The 19,409-nt window shown below is 33.8% G+C and overlaps 2 protein-coding genes across 4 annotated transcripts in view; both read right to left on the reverse strand.

Moving 5' to 3' along the window:
• Positions 1 to 7,435, reverse strand: part of LOC129787215 (mucin-2) — a 94,758-nt gene extending 87,323 nt beyond the window's left edge. Inside the window, exons 1-2 of one of the 2 annotated variants that reach the window (XM_055822602.1) lie at positions 6,993 to 7,435; positions 4,211 to 4,711 (exon numbers count right to left, since the gene is read on the reverse strand). In XM_055822602.1, the coding sequence (XP_055678577.1) occupies positions 4,211 to 4,586 (376 nt within the window). In that variant the 5' untranslated portion in view covers positions 4,587 to 4,711; positions 6,993 to 7,435. The remainder of the gene's footprint in view (positions 1 to 4,210; positions 4,712 to 6,992) is intronic. The other variant, XM_055822603.1, reaches the window with a different exon arrangement.
• Positions 7,436 to 12,493: 5,058 nt separating this feature from the next.
• The window catches only part of LOC129787221 (uncharacterized), a 74,483-nt gene continuing 67,567 nt past the window's right edge, over positions 12,494 to 19,409 (reverse strand). For both annotated transcript variants that reach the window (XM_055822625.1, XM_055822624.1), the window contains 4 exons: positions 16,915 to 16,992; positions 14,815 to 15,195; positions 13,895 to 14,001; positions 12,494 to 13,416 (listed from right to left, as the gene is read on the reverse strand). In XM_055822625.1, coding sequence (XP_055678600.1) covers positions 13,294 to 13,416; positions 13,895 to 14,001; positions 14,815 to 15,195; positions 16,915 to 16,992 — 689 coding nt within the window. In that variant the 3' untranslated portion in view covers positions 12,494 to 13,293. The remainder of the gene's footprint in view (positions 13,417 to 13,894; positions 14,002 to 14,814; positions 15,196 to 16,914; positions 16,993 to 19,409) is intronic.

The following is a 19,409-nucleotide window of genomic DNA, read 5'->3' on the forward strand; positions in this document are numbered from 1 at the left end:
ACTTTAAGGGGCTATATCTCCGAACATCTGTTATAGATTTCCTTTAAATTTTGATATGTTGTAGCCTAATTCAATATCTTTCACCAGTCCGAAAATGAAGAAAATCTATGTCGCCGTTTAGAAGATATGACCATTTGAAAAATTCTTGAATTTGAAAAGTTCTGAGAGTCATATCTCTTGAACGCCTTGTTCGATTTTGCTCAATTTGGTATCAAATTAAAGGTTTTGCTAAACTCTACAACTTTCTAGAACATCAGAAACCTCTAGAACCATTCCTTGAGGACAAAAAGTGTAAAAAACTGTTTTGGTCAAACAAATATCCGCTATTTTTGTTCTAGATGTGACCTTGAAAATTATTGATATATATGTCAACTTATAGCTTGTTTCAAGACCTTTCCAAAACTAGTCAAGAAATTTCTGTAGGTCTTATAGAACTTCAGATATGAGCATTTTTATCTTTCATATTGATGAATTTCATAAAAAAATCGACTTTGCCTACTAATTGTGCTCACAAATTAAATTACAACGCATAGACTGACTCATCCGCGTTGTGGTATACCAACTCTAATAACTGGACGCGTTATGATTGACTTTTCTGACGAAACCTCACAAGTTTAAAAAAAATGTCACGTTTCGGCTGAAAAAAAAAACTCTTCGCGTGATATGACTCAATTAAATGTGATATTTCAATGCACGGTACCCAGTGAAGTTTGTCAGCTTCATTGAGAGGAGGCAAGTGCTATCCACGTGAATCACCCAATGTACACAAAAATTATTTTAAAAATCTTATATACAAAAGTGCCGCAAAAGTACTTTATGCATCTTCGGGCTGCATCTCCAGCACACAGTTGTGCTCTTAGAATAATATCAACACAGTACCTACACTGGAAGTCCATGACTCCGGGATGTGTAGGTTAATTAATTTGTTCAAGTGGAGGGAAGCAAAAAAAACTCGTGCACGAGCACTTCTATAAACATTTGTGGGGAAAAAATCTTGTACTCTCTCATGGCTGACAGAGTCCAGAAGCATTTCATGCTTGAGCATCTCTCCACAATCTCTGCGTGTTTTTCAATAAAGGAAGTTTTACAATTTTTTTCTTAAAGAGAAAAGAAATATTTTTCAACACTTTGACAAAGAAATTTCATTTTATAAAAATGGATTTCTATTTTTATGGGAATGTTTTTTAAAGGAAAGTTTACAAACATTATGCGTTCTTCTCTATCACTATGTCAATTCTTGAGTGATTTTTGTGATTCATGCAAAAGGGAAAAAGTGTGGAGAATAAAGAGGAAAAGCCGTGAATATTTTGAATAGTTTTGAAATATTTATTTTGTTCTAAAAATATGAATTTTTTCTTGAAAAAAAAAAAAGATCTATTCTTCAGAATATTCATCAGAATTGTAGAAGAAATATTCCGAATTATTTGAAGTCTATTTAAAATTTCTTTAAGAACATTTCTTTTAAAATAATTTATAAAACATAGATTTCATTCCACATATTAGCCCCTTGAATACATCGGTCGTTTTTTAAAGAAATCCTGGGTGTTATAAAAAGAATTAAATTGCAATTCATTTCTAAAGCAGGAGAAATGAGTTAGAAAAAAAATCTGAATAAAATTGTGACTCATTTGAATAAGATTTTTAGATGTTTATGGGGGATCTTTTGAGATGGGTAATTACTCAGCTTTTTTTCATAAAGTTGTTTTCAATAGAGAAAAGAATGAGTCAAATAATATCTTTTGCTATACACACTTTCTTCTTTTTCATTTTTTTTTCTATTTTTTTAATTAAAACTTCGCAACATTCAATTACTTTATTATGGTTTTATATTACCCAATAATTGCGAAGTTTTTTTTTATAACTTTTTTAAGTGCAAGAATTTAGGTATAAATTGAAAGCCAAATTCTCCCAATAAAGATATAAAATTAAGATTTTAGCAGAGCTTTTAGGAAATAATTGCTCCAAAAAATCCACAATAATTTTTTTTCTATCTCTGCAACAGTTTTAACTTTGAAATGGAATAAAATCATTAAATCTCGGAAATCCATTTAGAATGAAATATTTGATTTGATTCTCAGTATTGCTCATTTCCGCCATTGTTTTTATACTATTATACTCCAGAAGTAAGAAGAGATAGATTAATTCAAAAAGTCAATTTAATTTAAAGAAACAACGTATTGCAGTGCCCCAACGAGAACTATTTTCCCAAATGCTGACTTTGTGGAAATAATTTCCAAAATATGTCGAAAATAGCTGCCCTATTTTGGAAGGAACTCATCTTTCGTAATATATTCGGCATATTTCCCTATCAATCAGCCCAATTTCTGCCCTATTTTTAAGTAAAAAAATTGGGCAGCCCAAGTGGAAAATATTTCGAAAAAGTTTCGACGCCTTCCCAATAGGGAATTGGGCGTGGACAGTCTGTCGAAATTTTTCCTTCCTCCATTTCCTTTAATATTAGGGAAAAAATAAGGCCGCTTGTCGACTAATATTCGACATGCTTTCGACAATCTTCCCAATTTTTGCCCTATTTCTTCCCAATTTCTGCCCTTGTCCAAATTTTTGATTTCATATTTTGTCAACAGATGGACTTTAAGGTTTAGAGGTTAATGAGCTCAATGGCGTACTTATTCGTGCGCGGCAAATCAAAAATTTACTTGCTAAAATTAAATTCGATTTATTAATTATCTAAGACTTTTGCATCCAAAATATGTTGACCAACATGTTACAGGATGTGTAAAGAAATTTTAAAAATACTTTCAACAAGGTTTTGGAAAATTTCATTTTTTATGTGTAATTAAAATAAAATTAAAAATTAAATTCTTTATGAAATGCAATGGCATTTTATCGCCTATGGCAAATATTCATGACGGGAAAAGGGTGTGGCATGTTTTTTCAAAGACCAAGCGTCAGGATAAGTCGCAATATAAAAATATTAATATTTATTAATATCGTGTTCCATTTTGTCTTGGCATTTTATTGTTGTCATGTAAAATAACGCCATGGAGGCCCCAATATAATCATCTGATGTGTGAAAAGAGTAGAAGAATATAAAAATATGTTGTTTGAATTGAATATTATTGGAGAGAAAGAGACAAATAACGGGGATATCAAGGCAATACATGTCGACATACTTTCGAAAATTTTTCCTATTTCTGCCCTATTTCGACGGTAGGTCGGAATATGGTCGGCCACGTTTCGACATCAGCTTACCAATTGGGCAGAAATAGGGAACATGCTTTCGACGAACTTTCGGCAGAAAAATTGGGATTTTTATTCCCCATTTTCGTCGAGGCGTCGAGATTTTGACCAATTCTTGACCTATCCCTGCCGACGGATTTACGAAAATTTTCCCTATTTTCAAGCGATTTCTCTCGTTGGGTGCTGAAGAAAAGCTATTCTATGTAGCTCTTTGTCAAAATGCTCCAAACCATTGTTCTTCCCTGAGCTGTAGGATGAAGCCATGTGAGGTGAATTCTTGGGAAATGCAATTTTAGATTTGTCAGCTCTGTTCTCCGCAGAAATATCTCACCTAATCACATTGTGAGCCAGTAAGAAAATTGCTATCCTCGGCTCAGTCGTAAATCACGATACGTTTTCGGTTTTTGGGATCTAAAACAATAAATTCTTCCATTTGATATTTCTCATCTCGACAATGCCATGTTTTTGATGATGATGGGGTAACAGGAAACCGAGAGAGGTGTAATCGGATTATATGAGCACACACACACCTTTATGCTGTTGCCAGGAAGTTGAGGTGAGTTTGTGATTTGCTATCTGGGGGTTGTTCCCTTTTTGATACTTTTCTTTTATACCACACGTTGATATTTTTCTCTCCTCATGGAAAAGATGTTGTGGATGCTATTTATCCATCTCACACAGTCAACATAGAAGCTCTATGTAAGTGCGAGCGTTATGACATTTTATCTTATGTCGTGTTTAGTTCATTTTCTCTGGGATTCACACAAATATCCTGGAGAAGGTTTGGCTGGAAATATGTTGCGGTGGGTGATATTGGGTGGAAAATATTTTTGGGGTCATGCGAATGGTGGGTCAGAGGAGGTGGGCCGGAAGTCGGAAACGAGGTGTGATGGTGCGAATGCCTTTGATGAGGCGCTCAGGCGATAAAAGGGGGTACACATATTTTCGATTCTTGCAAGCCATTTGTGAATAAGGAAAAAAAAGAAAGAAAGATAAACTTGGTACTTACGGACTGGCACCGTCTTGGGGTCAAACGCCTCCACACGCTGCTCCAGGGCATCGATTCGGGATTTAATTCCACGCGATCTATCGCTGACACTCTGCAGTTGAGCATTGAGCTCCGTGAAGATATCATTGGCAATGAGAACGAGCGATGCAAGCTGCTTCAGAGCATTGCTCAGTGTCACGTTGGTCACGGCTTCGAGCTCGTGATCACTCACAGGTACCACTTTCTGCGTTGCGGCAATTTGATCGCCTGCATCGCCACACTGCACACTGCTGCATCCCGCCTCGGGATTTGCACCACCACCCACCTTTGGGGTTGACTTCGCCCCCTTGGAACGGGCAACATACACTGGGCTCACAACACGCTGCACGAAGGGCATTTTGGTGCATTTTATTGTTACACCGCCACAGAATCACCAACTGCACTTGCACTCGGTCAGAGTCACTCCTCTACGCTATATTTGCAGCGAGAGCAAATGATGGTGGCCAGGAAAACACAACACACCTGGAATGCGACAAATGGGAGTTCGCTCAGTTGGAGTCGTGTACATGCTGCTCGAGCGCGAAAGCATTTAATTTGCCCACTGATAAGCACTCATTTTCCCACCGATCCCGCGTGCAAAAGTGTGACTATCCCAGGGACATGAAATGCTCAAGTTGAAACCACCACATTGCAAATTAGGCCCCCAATTCACCTGCCTTGGATGGGAACACGCGAAAGAAGTTTGTTCAAAAAAATGTTCCCAAAACACGATTATGCGAAGGTCAAAAAACAAGATTACCAAGAGAAGAATTACTAAAGTACACCGCATTAAAGATTTTGTAAGAATAAAAGAGTTCTAGAATAATTTTTATATTCTTTTTAATTTTTTTAGGTTAAACAAATTCATTCTTTTCTGCTTTATTGTGATTTTTAATTAAAAATTTAAAATGTTCTATGTACATACTTTCAAAATTGAAAAGATTTTCTGAAAGGAAAAATTAAAAAAAAAAAAGAAAAACTTTATTCTTCAGAATAATTTTTACTTGATAAAATTTGAGTTTCAATGAATTAAATGAAGAACAAATAATTAAAAATGTACATATTCTAGAAAAAATAAAATATTTGGAAAAACGTTCTAAACACGAAAACTTATATTTTCATTCCTTCAGGGTTATTTAATCAATTTCTAATATTTAAGTCATCATCATGCTAGTATAGTAAAGAAAATATGGAATTTATTCTTTTCTTTGTACATTTTTTAAGGACATTATTCTAATTAGTTTTTAATTGATTCTTAAATGTAGTTTAAAAAAACTTTAAATTATAATATTAAAAAATTATTTAAGTCTCAAAATTTTCAATTTTATAGTAGTTTTTTTCTTTAATTTTTTTTTAAACATTTATTTAAACATAAAAATCGTTATTTCTTATACTACAGATACTACCTAATTAAAATTAAATTAACAAATCGACCTTCAAGACGCCTCTTGCAGTCTAGAGAGAATTTTATGAAACATTTCTAAGAATCTTTTCGGTCACTTATTATATCTTTTTTTCATTTAAAGAAAACAACGAGTTGTAAAGCAATTTAAGTTTACATTTTTTATAGCTTGGTTTCTTGTTAATTTTGAGCAATAAACTGAAGCCCATAGCATTGTTGCCAGTTCCCATGTTATTAATAAACATTTATTAACATGTTATTATCTTTTGCAAGATTTATGTCAAGTTTAAGTTTTCGCGGGAAAATTGCGTAATTTGTATTTAGTTGTTGTAAAGGATTTTTTTTCTTATTCTAAGACTCCTAGAATTTTTGTTTTAAGGGTTTTAAGGATCCTCATTGTCCCTCATGCTCTTTTAAAGGTATTTCCTTTTAAATCAGATTAAATGGAGACTAAATTTAGCTCTCACAGAAGCTAGTAGGCAATCCATGCCCCAAAATCCAGATGGCCTTCCATATTTTCTCCTATAATAAATCACTGTCAATGCCATTTTTAATCTTCCCAGCGAGACATGAGCGTGTACACCACCAAGATAAAATCCTCCCCTTGTGGCGGGCAAAATGATCGTGAAATTTTTCCGCACACACACCGATGCTGTCGGCAGCGAAACACTCTTCAATCAGGTATTCTCGTCTCCCTGGAGGTATTTTTGGGATGCGTTTCTCAGTCCGACTTGTTTTTTCCACGTCCTTCCCATCCACGTCCCTTCGTTTATTCCCACAAAAACGGCCCTCCGTTCATTGAAACCATCATTCAATACACTTTGTTTCTCCCAAGCGAACCATGCAGCGAGAATACCATGAAATTGAAGCCCCAGACATGGCCTCGTTTCTCACCGAAAAATTCCTCTGACTACATGCATCTGCCGGGGATTGCTTCTTTTAATTTCATTCAAATAAATTGAATTTTGGCGGTAATTAAAGGAGAATTTAAAATTCAATTGAACGCAACGTATTCATTCAGGGTACCGGCGATTGAAGCGATAGAGTAATTTGCACAGGGCCCCTACCATTCACCTTTACAATGCTTAATACTCTACAGCTCCAACGTCCAACTGAGCGAACTTGCAACATATTACGCAAACAGCGAGGTAATGAGAGTGAATGTTGATGAAACAACTTTGCACTCTATAAAACACTCTTTCATAGTTGATGCCTAAGAGACTTTGCAGAGTGCAAAGAAAGTCCATCCAAGGGAGAACTGGGAAAGGCCAAAGGGAACCACCAGTAAAGCGCAGTTTGCTCCACGTTCCAACAAACTGCGCTTTCGGCGGTAAAAAACATTGTAACTGCGTTTGTACTAACCCCTCACTTGAAAAATTCTCTTCAGGTTTTTACTTCTGTTTTTTTTTCACCTTTCCCGAAAAAAAGAGACAATGTGTGCACTACCAATTCACCTTTCCACTTGGGAAGAAGAAGTAAGAAAAAAAAAGTTAATTTCAATTTTCAGTCCGTTGATTTTGCCGTTGAGCAATCCTCCACTTTAACATGCACACAACAGACACATGGTACAACTTCCTCCCCACATTCACCGGGAACCTCACAAAAATCCACACAGTTTGGCCGTTTTTCAAGTGGTGACGGTGAAAAATTTGTTAATTCACGGATTTGTAGTTGAGCGACTTAATTAAGATTACCTCACTGCTTCTATTACAATTTTTTTATTTGTATTACACAGAGCACAGAAACATTGAATAAGCGAGAGACTGCCCGTGAGCCGCGTTCGCGATGCCGGCAACGGAGAGACTGAAGAATAGTTTCTTGTTTGGATTTTACGCGCCTCAATGTGTTCACATTCCACTCATCCCAGTCGCCATCGTTCGCCGTGCCATCGGAAATGTTTATTTTCCATTGAGGTTTAATTTTAAACCCGGGTTTAAGTTGTGATGGTTGGTGTATTTGATGAATTGGAAGCGAAATTTTAGAGTGGCGCGGCGAAAAAAGCGAATTTATAGTTAAGACAGCAACAGGCGAATTCGCCTTTTCGCCAGGGATTGTATCTTGGATAATCTTACTTTAAAATTTCCTAAGAGCATTATGTAAACTTACAGCTCTGGTTCCTAATATTACGATTTTGGAGGTTTTAATTAAGGATTTTAACAAAGATTTTATTAGTTATTAAACGAATTACAGCAGGTTAAGGTTTAAAAGAAGGTGGTTAGGTTTAAATTCTAGGAAAAGAATATTTAATTATTTAGATTTTTAGCTGTTAGTTAAATAAAATTTTTATATAAGAATTAAGGACGTTAAAGAAAGAAAATTCCTGTTTAGATTTTTTTCGTTCAGTTTAAATTAAAAAACAAATATTAATATTTAACTCTTTAGTAAAATTATCAAATATTAATAAACATGTTCTACCTTAATATTAATTCTAAACATGTAATACTGGACAATACCTTGGCTGTTCCATTGCCAGGTACATTGCTTAAAGATTTATACGGATGCACATTAGAGGATTTATAGTATTATCAACTAATGCACTAAAATTATTTATTCTTATTGTTTAATTGAGAAATCTTGTATGTTGAGACAAGCCTAAAACCTAAATCACCTGTACCTAAATTTCTAATGAATTTATTCCCCAAGATGTGGAATCTCTAATTAATCTACCTCCTAAGTTGCATTTTTTTCCAGGATCTTCATTAAACACTTCCGGGACATTTCTGTCAGCAAAAGCCATAAACACCTAAATAATAAAGACAGGTAGATTTTTTTATATTTATTTATTTATTAATCAGCTTACACATCTTTTTTCCATTATTTTTTTTCTTACATTATGTCTCCATTTTTTGCCAATAAAAATAGTTTACAAACGGCAAGGTATACAGCTACATTAAAATATGTCTGTGTGTCAGTGTTATATATCTTATTTATTAACTTTTTTTTGATATCTTTTTAACCGTGTTTATGTTTTTTGTTTTGTGTAATTCCTCTAGGAAAATATGGATATTATATGATTTGGTTGTGATGATAAAATTTTTGATAAAATTCAACGAAGAATATACATAGTTGGATAAGAGAATAAGTTTGGAAAATAAATATTATATATAGCTTTTTAAGCGCTAAAAGAGAGCATAAAATAAATAGTAACTCTGTTTCCTTTCTCAAAAGTGTATCAAAAATAGATTATGAGTGTCAATTAAGGATCTTTTTTTTTAGTGTAAATACGAATTTTTCATTTCTGTGGGTAAAAGGTGTTTGATGAGTTTTAGTTTTTGCACAAAAATCCTCTTGGTCGAGCCAGACAAGGTTGATGTTTTTACGTGTACGTCCCACTACTTATGTACTTCCTACACACACACAGTTTAATTTTAAGCTCTCAGATTGAGTTTAATGTACATTTGGCCTATCTGATGACTCTAATGCTTTTTTTTGGGATTTAATTTTCGGTGGGTGACAGTTCCATGTCTCAATACTTTTTAATGTACATTTTTTTTAGCTTCTTCCTTCCATAATACGCTCATAATCAACAAACTATAATAGAGCAACGTCAATTTATTTAATTATTTCGCATTGTATGCACTATAGCTCGCTTTTTGAAATCACTTAAAACACATTAGCATTTTGCCAGGTTAACTAACTTCTCATTTTCTCCTCTCGCGCAAACAGCTGCAACATTAATTTCATGGTTTACGACAAACTTAGAGACGGGGGTGTGCCCTATTAAAAATTCAATCTCTTCCCATTGGAATCAATAAATTTTAACACCCCATTTAGTTTGATAGTAATATACACAAACATCGAGGATTAACATATATTTCCTGGTGTGTGATTTAATGATTGATAGGTTTGCAATGGAGTGAGTATTTTGATTCATTTAGTAGTATCAAGTTTCCATTTCCAACTATGCCACAGTATTACTGACTGAGAAGATGAGATACATACACAAACACACACGCCCTTTAGTAATTTTCCTTTGAGGGAAAATTGTGAAATATTTAGTATGTTATGTAGGTACTGTGACAGATATATTCATAAATGTTTCTCTCTATGTAAATGATGATAGGGTTTAGTAGTGTTTCAACGGAGACTTCTATCAGTGAGAAGACGTTGTTAAATTATTCTGGAAGAAAAACTGCGTGATTATTCAACATTGTTTTTTTTTTGTTATTCTAAATCATTTAAAATTCGGCATATAAATAATTAAAATTAATATTTTAATTACACTTTAATTCAAGCTTTTATTTAAAAGTCTACTGATCCGTTTTTAATGTTTTTGACGAAAAATTATGGATATCGTTTATGAAAAATATAGAAAATTTAGAAATTAAGATTCTTCATATCAAGTTAGCTTTCTTTTTGAGTTATAGAAAAACTAACTAAAGTCAAGAACGTTAAAAACTATTAATTATCGTCAAATCTATTTCGAGGGCTACATTGTGAAAACGGCTAAGTCGGTTCGGAGCCTATACAAAGTTAGCTGGTTTTACAATGTAGCCCTGGATTTTTTATTCTTTGAATGTCTGCATATTTTTTTCATAAAATAAATATTATTCATCCTGTCTTGAAAAATTGATGGAGATGTCAATGCGGTTATTGATTTTACCATAAATTACTCAACGGAGACGGTGTAAAACCAACAAATAGTTTTGTATTGATTCACATGACAAATTAATACTTTGTAATTCGCTCACGTCTTGTCAATGAAGTCGTCACTGTCAATGGCATGATATTCAACAGATTATTATTGATATCAATTCACCAATGTATTACAACATTATTTTATACTATGATAGAACCCACATTTATGAAGCATATTTTTTGCATACAAGTATGTATGATGCTATTACAACAATAAAGTCTCTTTTATATAGCGTCTTAAATGTTATATCCTCTATTGTATTTCTTATTTATCCTTATTCTTCATTTTTTTCTCAATATTGGTCGTTAGGTTATTAATTTTTCATTATCGTCATCACTTGATTTGATTTCTTGCGATTTTTTTTGTAGTTAGTAGAATTTAATTTTAGGATTAAGTAATGATTTTTCTTTGGTGTGTTTGTCTCTCTGAGGAGAATTGGCACAAATTCCCATTCTCACGAATTTCCATCTCTCTGATAAACTCTCTAACAAATTACATTTTCTACGTTTAACCTTAAAATTTATGATATTATGAGATTCTATTCTTTGATAAATCTTTTAGTCATTGCCAGGAAATAAATCCGTTCTTTTTTGGTTTCTGCACTCCATGGAGTCCCATTCTCGGGGAATCTATGTATGTAATGCTGGCGGAAGGTGAACGTGATATATGGGACTGGGAGTGAGAAACATGTCAAGGATGATTATTGCGGTGTCACGCCACTTTGAGAGAATATCATGAGAAACTCTCACACTTTACCGCTTATTTTTTTTCTTTTCTTTTTTTTATGTTGCATATCCACTAAAAATGGAATATCCGTGATATATATATTTTTCCTCCCAATATATGTACAATTTTCCCGCCAATCCTGCCTCCATGTGATTCGTAGTGCCACCGTCATACCCCCTCCCCCGCATTTTGACGCCTTGAACCTCCCAACAGCGATCCATTTTATATCATCATCAAAGTGAGATTATCTCCAAGAGTTGAGCACCCGAGCACTACAGCAACCAGTCAATAGGCAGCATAGCTTCTCATTCGCTCTGGTACGAGGGCTACAAAACACTCATCTGTTTGGATTTATCCTACTCCTTATTGCGCGGATAAATCCTTCATCTTCCCCCGTGTACGATACATTGTATTACCAGCATTTTATGGTGCACGCAATTTCGCACGAAATTTGTGTTGTGTGAGAATTTTCCGAAATGTTTCATTAAAAGCGCAAAAAGCTTCGTGAATTTTGGGTGCTGCCGACAGGTCAATTTTAGTAAAAATGTATAATTTTGTATAATTATTTCTTAAAAAGATTTGCAAGAAAAAAAATTAATTTGAAAAATTAAACTGAGGCAGACCAATGTAAAAACTAAAGAAATCGCAAAAGATTAATGGGTTCGCATGAAAGATTTGCGTTTCGAAAGAAATAATGGAAATAATGAGCTTGAATTTTTAATTATGTTGCTTTATAGTTTTAGCATAAAATTGTTAAACAAATAAGGTCTATTTCGAACTTGATTAATTTTCGACTTAAAGGCCTTAATAAATTCATTAATTAATGCCTTAATTTTGATTTACATAAAAGTTTAGCCGTTGAATTTCAATTTTTTAAATAAACTAGCTAAGTTTCGCTAGAAGATTAGGCCTGTTGAAGGCCAAATAATGTTTTCTAATGTTTTTCTTGTATCCTAGAATTTTTTGAAAGCTTCATTATTTTTTTCTTAAAGCTGTTTTTGGGGTATTTTTTTAAATTTCAATTCCATTTGTGCGCATTAACTTTTTCCTTGAAAATTCAAACACAAAATTTATGAATGTAAATATTAATTTTTGTTTACCTTTTTGTATGAAATTAAACAGCTTCATGAATTTTTTACGACCATCCTTGTTTTCTGCTTTGATGAATGAACGATTTTTTGTTTCAAAATGTATCCAATCCATTCATTCCTTAAATGGATTTTTTGTAATTGTAGACGTAAAACGGTTTAGTAAAACGGTTTAAGGGGTTTAGACAATACTGCTATTAACGTTAAATTCTTAATCAATCAAAAAGCTCAATTGAGCTTTCGTTTCTTCACTAACTGAAGACTTAGCAGAATCACGAAACATGACTAAGCTAAGTTCGAGTATTTTAAGAACATTTTTATTTTTTATTATTTTAATTACCTATCTACTTAAAATTTGTGATACTAGCGGCTATTTTCGTTTATTCCGTTTGGTTATGAACTTATTTTCATTTTATTTTTCCTTTTTTTTAAATTACCTATTTCTATTTTATTGAATGAATTGAATTTTTAAAAATTATTTTACAAATTCTTTTATATCTTCTGCGCTTTCAAAGGCCTAAAATTCTAAAATTAAATGCCCCATTATAGTTTGAAAGCCTTAATCATTTTCTTAGTAAGACTGTGAAGAATCCTCTCTAACAAATGACGATAGAGAATTCAATTAATATTCAATTCTTTGTAAAAATTTCGCTTCTATTGCATTTGATTTGAGAATTCTCCAGAATTTTTGATTCACATCAAGAAAAAATCTTCTTGGAATTGTAAAAATAAAAGCACAAAGGAAAAGATATATGGAGACATTTCGGAAATTCTCACACTTTTCTTGGAAATATTGCCCACATTAATTTGTCATTTCCATCATGTTCGGCGTTCTGGGAGATTACAAGTGCGTCATGTCAAGTTTCATTTCCTTCCTCATGCCGGCAGGGTCCGTAAATAAATTCCTATGTATGTATGTAGCAGAAAATGAGCTTTCCTTTAACATGCGGCGCATCTTCTTTGGTACTACTCCAATTGACCTCCTCCCTCGCTATACCAGGACCACCATAAACACAGCATAATCCGCAATTGTACGCATATCAATGCCATGCCGTATTCATATCTTTCTACTCTCCACCTCTATGCTACTTTGGGGGAGGGTTTGGGGGGGGGGAGGAATTCCTCCAGGGAGCTGTCGCTCTTGTGTCATCTCCACATCCCATGGAGAGGGCAGCGGGGAGCGGGAAGAAAAATCCACCGTCTGCAGACTTTAGTTGTCTACTTCGTGACACACTTCCATGTAATCAGGATCGTGCATGATGTCCTTAATCATATCCTTGAGCATTGTGTAGCGCGGAAAAATTGGATATAGCTTCGAGTTACCATACTCCGACTATGGGGGCGTCCCCGCACGATTGTCGCACCATCATGAAAAGACATTGAGACAGAGAGAAAGATACGGTTTTACATGTGAATTTCATTATTTATCAAACAATATTAGCATTTTATTATGCAAAGGAGAGCAATTTTTGGCATAGCCGGGGCGGACATTATGAAAATTAAGATCATCGCGTGGCGGAAGATGTGCAAATGATGAACTTTTCATCAGGACCGGGGGGTCATTATGCTGACATTGTATGCCAAAATAAAATGCTGACAGTATGGTAGTAAAAAGTAAGGACCATTGTCAGCACTTTAATGCGCTTTGTCTTCATTCTGAAAACACCTTCCTTCCCGAGGGAGAAATTTTCTCTCTCTTTTTCCACGAAAAACATCATAATTGAATTTTGCTGGTGTATATTTTTGGAAAGCATATTTTGTCTTCATTTTTGTAAGAGGAGAGAATAAAAGATATAAAAATATTCTCTCACCTTGAGCTCTCTTATTAGATTTCGCAATCCAGAATATTTCTTCAGCAAGCGGTACAAATCGTTAATCATCTGTGTATTTTCCTGTTCAATTAGTGCCGTTGTCATCGCTGGCGAAAGCAGAGAAAAAGAAGAAAAGAAAATCATAGAGAAACATTTTTTTTATAAATCAGTGAGCAAAGGAAATTTTTTAATTAAATGCTAACATTTTTATTAAAAACTATTTTATATGTGGACTTCATTAGCATGACTGAAAAGAATGTTTCTCGATGTTTTATTTTTTGAGAAATAAAATGATATCCTCATTGTGATTGTTCTTTCTACAGTCTGATTCAATGCGATGAATAAACGTAATATTCCAGTTTTTAATCCACAATTTAAAGATAAAAACATCCCCTAAATTTTCCCAATTTTTTTTTAATTAATCAGACTAAATGGAACCTTAATTAAAAAAGGATTTACATTTGGGTAAAATATTTGAATTTATTTGCAAAAACATTTGTGAATGAATTAAAAAGAATTATTCATTTTAATTATGAATGAATTTAATTTAAATACAAAAATCCCTTAATTTCCTTTATAATTCTTTCACAACACACAACCCCTAAAGCATGACTAACATCCGCTCACGGGTAAATTGCATTCACACCAAGTGAATTATGTATGTGTGTACACAGAAATTCGCTCAAAAACCAATGGAATATAAAATTTTTGGTCGATATACAGAAAATAAAAACATCGCCTGTGGCCAATACATTAATATTTAATCTGGGATGGGTATTATGGAAATAAAAATTAAAAATTTGTGAGATCAATGAATGCAGGCGTAGTACTGAAATATGAATGGACCATGGAGCTGTCTAGTCGTGCATTTCATCGCTATTCATTCGTAAAATTAAAGGGGAAAATTCCTAGTAACTTACATTCAAGCCTATCGAGTCTTTCGCGCCTTTCAGCTGCTTCTTCGGCAAGCTTGGCGGACGTCTTGACGCCTTCGCCGGATTTTTGAGTTTTCTCCATAATGGAACACGCACGCATCACGTACGCTGGCACAGTCTCCTGCTTCTCCTGCTTGGGAATGTCCACGAGCGTCCAGTACTGCGTCTCCAAACGGATAACCTCCTTAATCATAACCTTGAGCAGTGGGTAGCGATTGAAGATATTCCGGTGGGTCTTGGAGTCACCGTATTTGTTCATTAGAGTCACGAGTGCCTTCTTGGCGGTGTCGTATGAATCTTCCAAGCGTAGCCTTACGGCACGAAGTCTTTCATTGGTAGCTATCACCTCCTCACGGCTCATTCCACCTGAAAATGTAAAATGAGATATTTTAAAATGATGCCAGGGAAAATAGTACTAAATTAACTACTAATAAATTTTAATAGAAGACTTTGATATTCTTAAAAGAAATAGATAGAGAAGAACGTTATGAAATGAATATTTGAAAAAATAAAGCTTTATATAGAAGACGTTCTACAATATTTTCTTGAAAAACTTATGAAAAACAAATTTCTTAGCTTTAGCTTCTTGGATATTGAATTGCAATATTTAGAGCTTTAAGTTCTTAGCTGTCTTAGCTCAAGAATGCGCGCGTGTAGCACGTGAGCTTTAACTTTTGAAACTTTATGAAAAGCTAAAATGTGTTTTGAACTTTTACAAGAAAAATTGAAAAGTTATTATTACTTGTTTGTTTATTTATGATTTAATGTTAATAAATGTGCATTTTACTACATAAAATTTATTAAAATTAAAGAAAATTTAATGTATCTCACAATGCAAAATTCGCGGAAAGTTTTAGGAAAACGAACATTGCATTACCATATGAATATTTAAAGAATATAGGCGATATAGGGATGGAGAAAAAAAATCAAAGGAATAAATATCCTGAAAAGCTGTTCTATATTTATAGACTTTTGTCTATCACTTCCAAAAAAAGCTACAAAATTTTATTTTATCCAAGCTTATTCTCTTTTTGCTTTTTGTAGAAAGCTTTTTCATAAAGCAATATTTTTGAAACATTTTTCAAAAAGATTCGATTTATACAAAAAATTGAATTGAAAAAGATTTATTTTTCCTTCTCTATGAATTTGAAATTTTTCAACTCATTCACACAAAAGCGAAGCCTTTGAGAAGCTATTTCTTTGGTGGTTTGATCTCTTTGTAGTTATACAACATAATGCAAATACCGCACTCTTAAATCTTTTTCCTATCAATGCTTTAACTTTTTCAAATGATGTTTTTCGCGTTTTCTCTTTTCCAATCTCTCATTGTCGTGCATTTACGTTCTATTTATCCTTTTAATTTCAAACCATATATAACGAAGCTTTGTGCAATAAAAAATAAGCTCTCAAAGCTTCGTGTATAAAGGGGTAATAAAATCCACAAAATACACACTAAATTAAAGTTCTGCAATTTCTCTTCTTCTCTGATTTATTTTCCTTCTCTATTTCTCTATTTAACCTTGTTTTGGGATAATTGATTTAAACAAAAACTCCTCTAATATATTTTCTCTATTTTAAGTAAATTTATATTAAAGTTGAAAATTTTAAATAAATCTGGGAAATCTTAAAAAATCATCTATATTATTTCGAGTGCCAAAAGAATAATTTAGTAGGTATATGTATATGTATGTGAAACCTATTATGTATGCCAAAATTCTATATATTTATACCTACATATGTATGAAACATCCTCAATTTCATATTACACTGTTTTAATCATAAATTCATTCATTAATTTCTCTTTATCGTTTCTTTTAATTACTTTAGTCCATTAAACTCATTAAGGATTTCAACATTTATTTTAATTCCTCTTCCGTTCTATTCAAAATTCGAGAAAAGCTTTCATGGAGGAATGATGTTCAAAACAATACAATTCTTAAATTCTCATTAACCACACCATTCTTCTCTTGCAGATTTTTTGTTCAAAAAAAATTTTCTTTTAAATTGTTTTTCATGCTACCTGTTAGGAAAATAGTTTTATGTGCATACGTATGTAATGTAGAAAAATTTAAAGAGGAAACTCACTTGCAGCTCCTTCATCTTTTACATCCTGGACGATTCGTCGTACGCTTTGGGTGAATTTCCCAACGAGGTTTGTGTTTCCTGGGAGAAGAGAGAAAAATTAGGTTGTTAAAAGGAAATTCATATGGGAGCTGAAAAAGACTTGATGTTGGTGGGAGGTTTGTGTGTTCCACATACTCAGCAATCACGCTACGCATACATAATTGTGAGCTATAGCGCAAATTAGTGAGTTTGTTGTGAATAATGTTCGATCAAATTGGAAATAAGCCAATCTAGAGAGGGTTGCGATAGCTTATTATGCCTGTGTTGATCGTATGGGGGTGGATTTGAACCTGCAACCACGCAGTTTGTGTTTTTTAGCAGTGTGTTAACCAATTGTTCTACTAACATCGGGTAATTGAGGCTTCCACAGTGATTTAATTTAGGAAAGTGCAATGTCTCTCTGGGAAAAGCTACGAAAATTTGCATATTATCCGGCGTCTCATATTTCACTGCGCGAGAAAACTTTCTCATGGGGAAAGTTCAGGTAATTTTCCTGGCCTCAAATTAATTATTCTCTAAGAGAATTTCCTCGTGCATTTTTTAAAACAAGACTGTAAAAATAATTATTTTTCCCACCACCTCTTGTTTGTTTGCAAAAGATGGGGCGCAACCCTTGCAGTGTTGCCAATAAAATATGACTCCCTTTGCGGGTGGAATTTTTTGTTGTTGAAAGAATTTTATTTGCTCTTAATTTTTGATTCAGAGTGGATGAGTTTGATGAATTCAATACCACAGGATACCCCATGGACTACCACTTTTTAATTAAAAGTTCAAAGTGCCGAGTTTTTATTAAGTCAATTAATCCAGTGAAACGTACTTTGGGAAAATTCTTCTCATGCCATGGGTAATAAAATGAAAATGTATCGCAGATAGCAAAAGCATTCTACCACAATTTATTATTCGTTTGCTCTTTTGCTGAGGGGTTGGTTTTGGGAGGAGCATAGAGCATCCGGGAAAACCGCCATGTGTATTAATTTATGAAGCATGATGTCATTCTTCTCAATTTTTCCGAGTTCCACACTTGTATCGTATAAAATGGAAAAGCATTTAGTGCGTGCGATGTCATGGCATCCAGTTAGGTGTTGGTTTGGGGTTGGTTTTTCGGGGGGTTAGAGGTGGTGGTGGTGGTTTTAATAATCCACGTATTTGAGGATTCAGCAGCACAAAATGCCATTAAATCCCCTTGTAAAGGTGTTGTTTGTTTATTTATAGCTGAACATCTGCGGAGGAATGCGAAGAGGGCTGTTGCCGGTATTAGCGGAAAATATCCGATGAGATGCTAAACCATTTCTCACCTGGCACCATCGCATTTTCACTCCATAAAATACGCAAATACACAAGCAATGCTATTAGAAGTTTCACAAGAATAAGAGGGGGGGGGGATGGTTGCGCCAAAAACTCTCTCTTAACAAACACCTCACAGTACTTTCCCATTGGAATAGTTTGCCCAGAAGATGCTCCTTCTCTCTCTAAACCAATTTCCTGTATATACCTACACTTGACTCCTTGTGTAGCCCATAAATTCGTTGCCTGATATTTGGATAAACACCTAAACAAACTCCTGGTGAAGTTCATTGAGCAAGAGCTTGGGAGTCATCTCCAACTACCCCCAAAGGAGGTGTCATGCCTTTCGGTGAAGTCGAGGGTAAGATTTGATATCGATTTTACCAAAATGCTATATATGTCTGTCTATATATAAATTTCATTCTCTGACTCAAGCCTTTGATGCAAAAAAGGGGTAATAAGAGAGATATTCAAGCGGGATTTGAATAAAAATTCGACAGAATAATTTGAATTTGCTGACAATCCCGCTAGTAACTTTTTTTAGCGTCAAATTTTGAGAATTATTCATCATCCAGTCCTATATTTGAAAGAATTTTAAGTGTGAGGCAAGAGATGATTCAGCTTCTGAAGGGAAAATATTGATAAGACTCTTGTGGTCACTTTTAAGTCTCCAACCAAACCTTGAACTTTGCGTAAAAACCACAAGTCTCTATATATTATAGAAAAGACAAGGGTGAGTTAGATATATTTTATATATAGATTTATGAACTTTTATGTTGATTTTAAGCACCAAAAAATGTAATTTTTAGAATTAAATTCTAAATCCTTTTCTATTAATATTCTATGTCCTTTTATCTTCTAAAATATTCTATCCTGAATCGCAATTTCCTCTTTTCCATTATAAATTTTCCAATTTGTCCTCGAAACTCCTGTTCACAAAACACAGCCGATTGCCAGTTGAAATTCGAGTTAATCACGAATGCAATTTATATACATTAATGCAATGCAACTCATGAATTTCACCCAAAACCACTCCTGAATCACCCAAAATTATAGGGCTTCAGCTGTGGCATCCTCGCACTAAAACCCATCCACCTAAAACACTTCAGACAGACTAATGAAGCTCGAAATATTTCAAGAATCTGCCTAGCATGTAAAACACAAAACCCTGA

This window comes from Lutzomyia longipalpis, chromosome 1 (genome assembly GCF_024334085.1).
Source record: "Lutzomyia longipalpis isolate SR_M1_2022 chromosome 1, ASM2433408v1".
Taxonomy (NCBI): domain Eukaryota; kingdom Metazoa; phylum Arthropoda; class Insecta; order Diptera; family Psychodidae; genus Lutzomyia; species Lutzomyia longipalpis.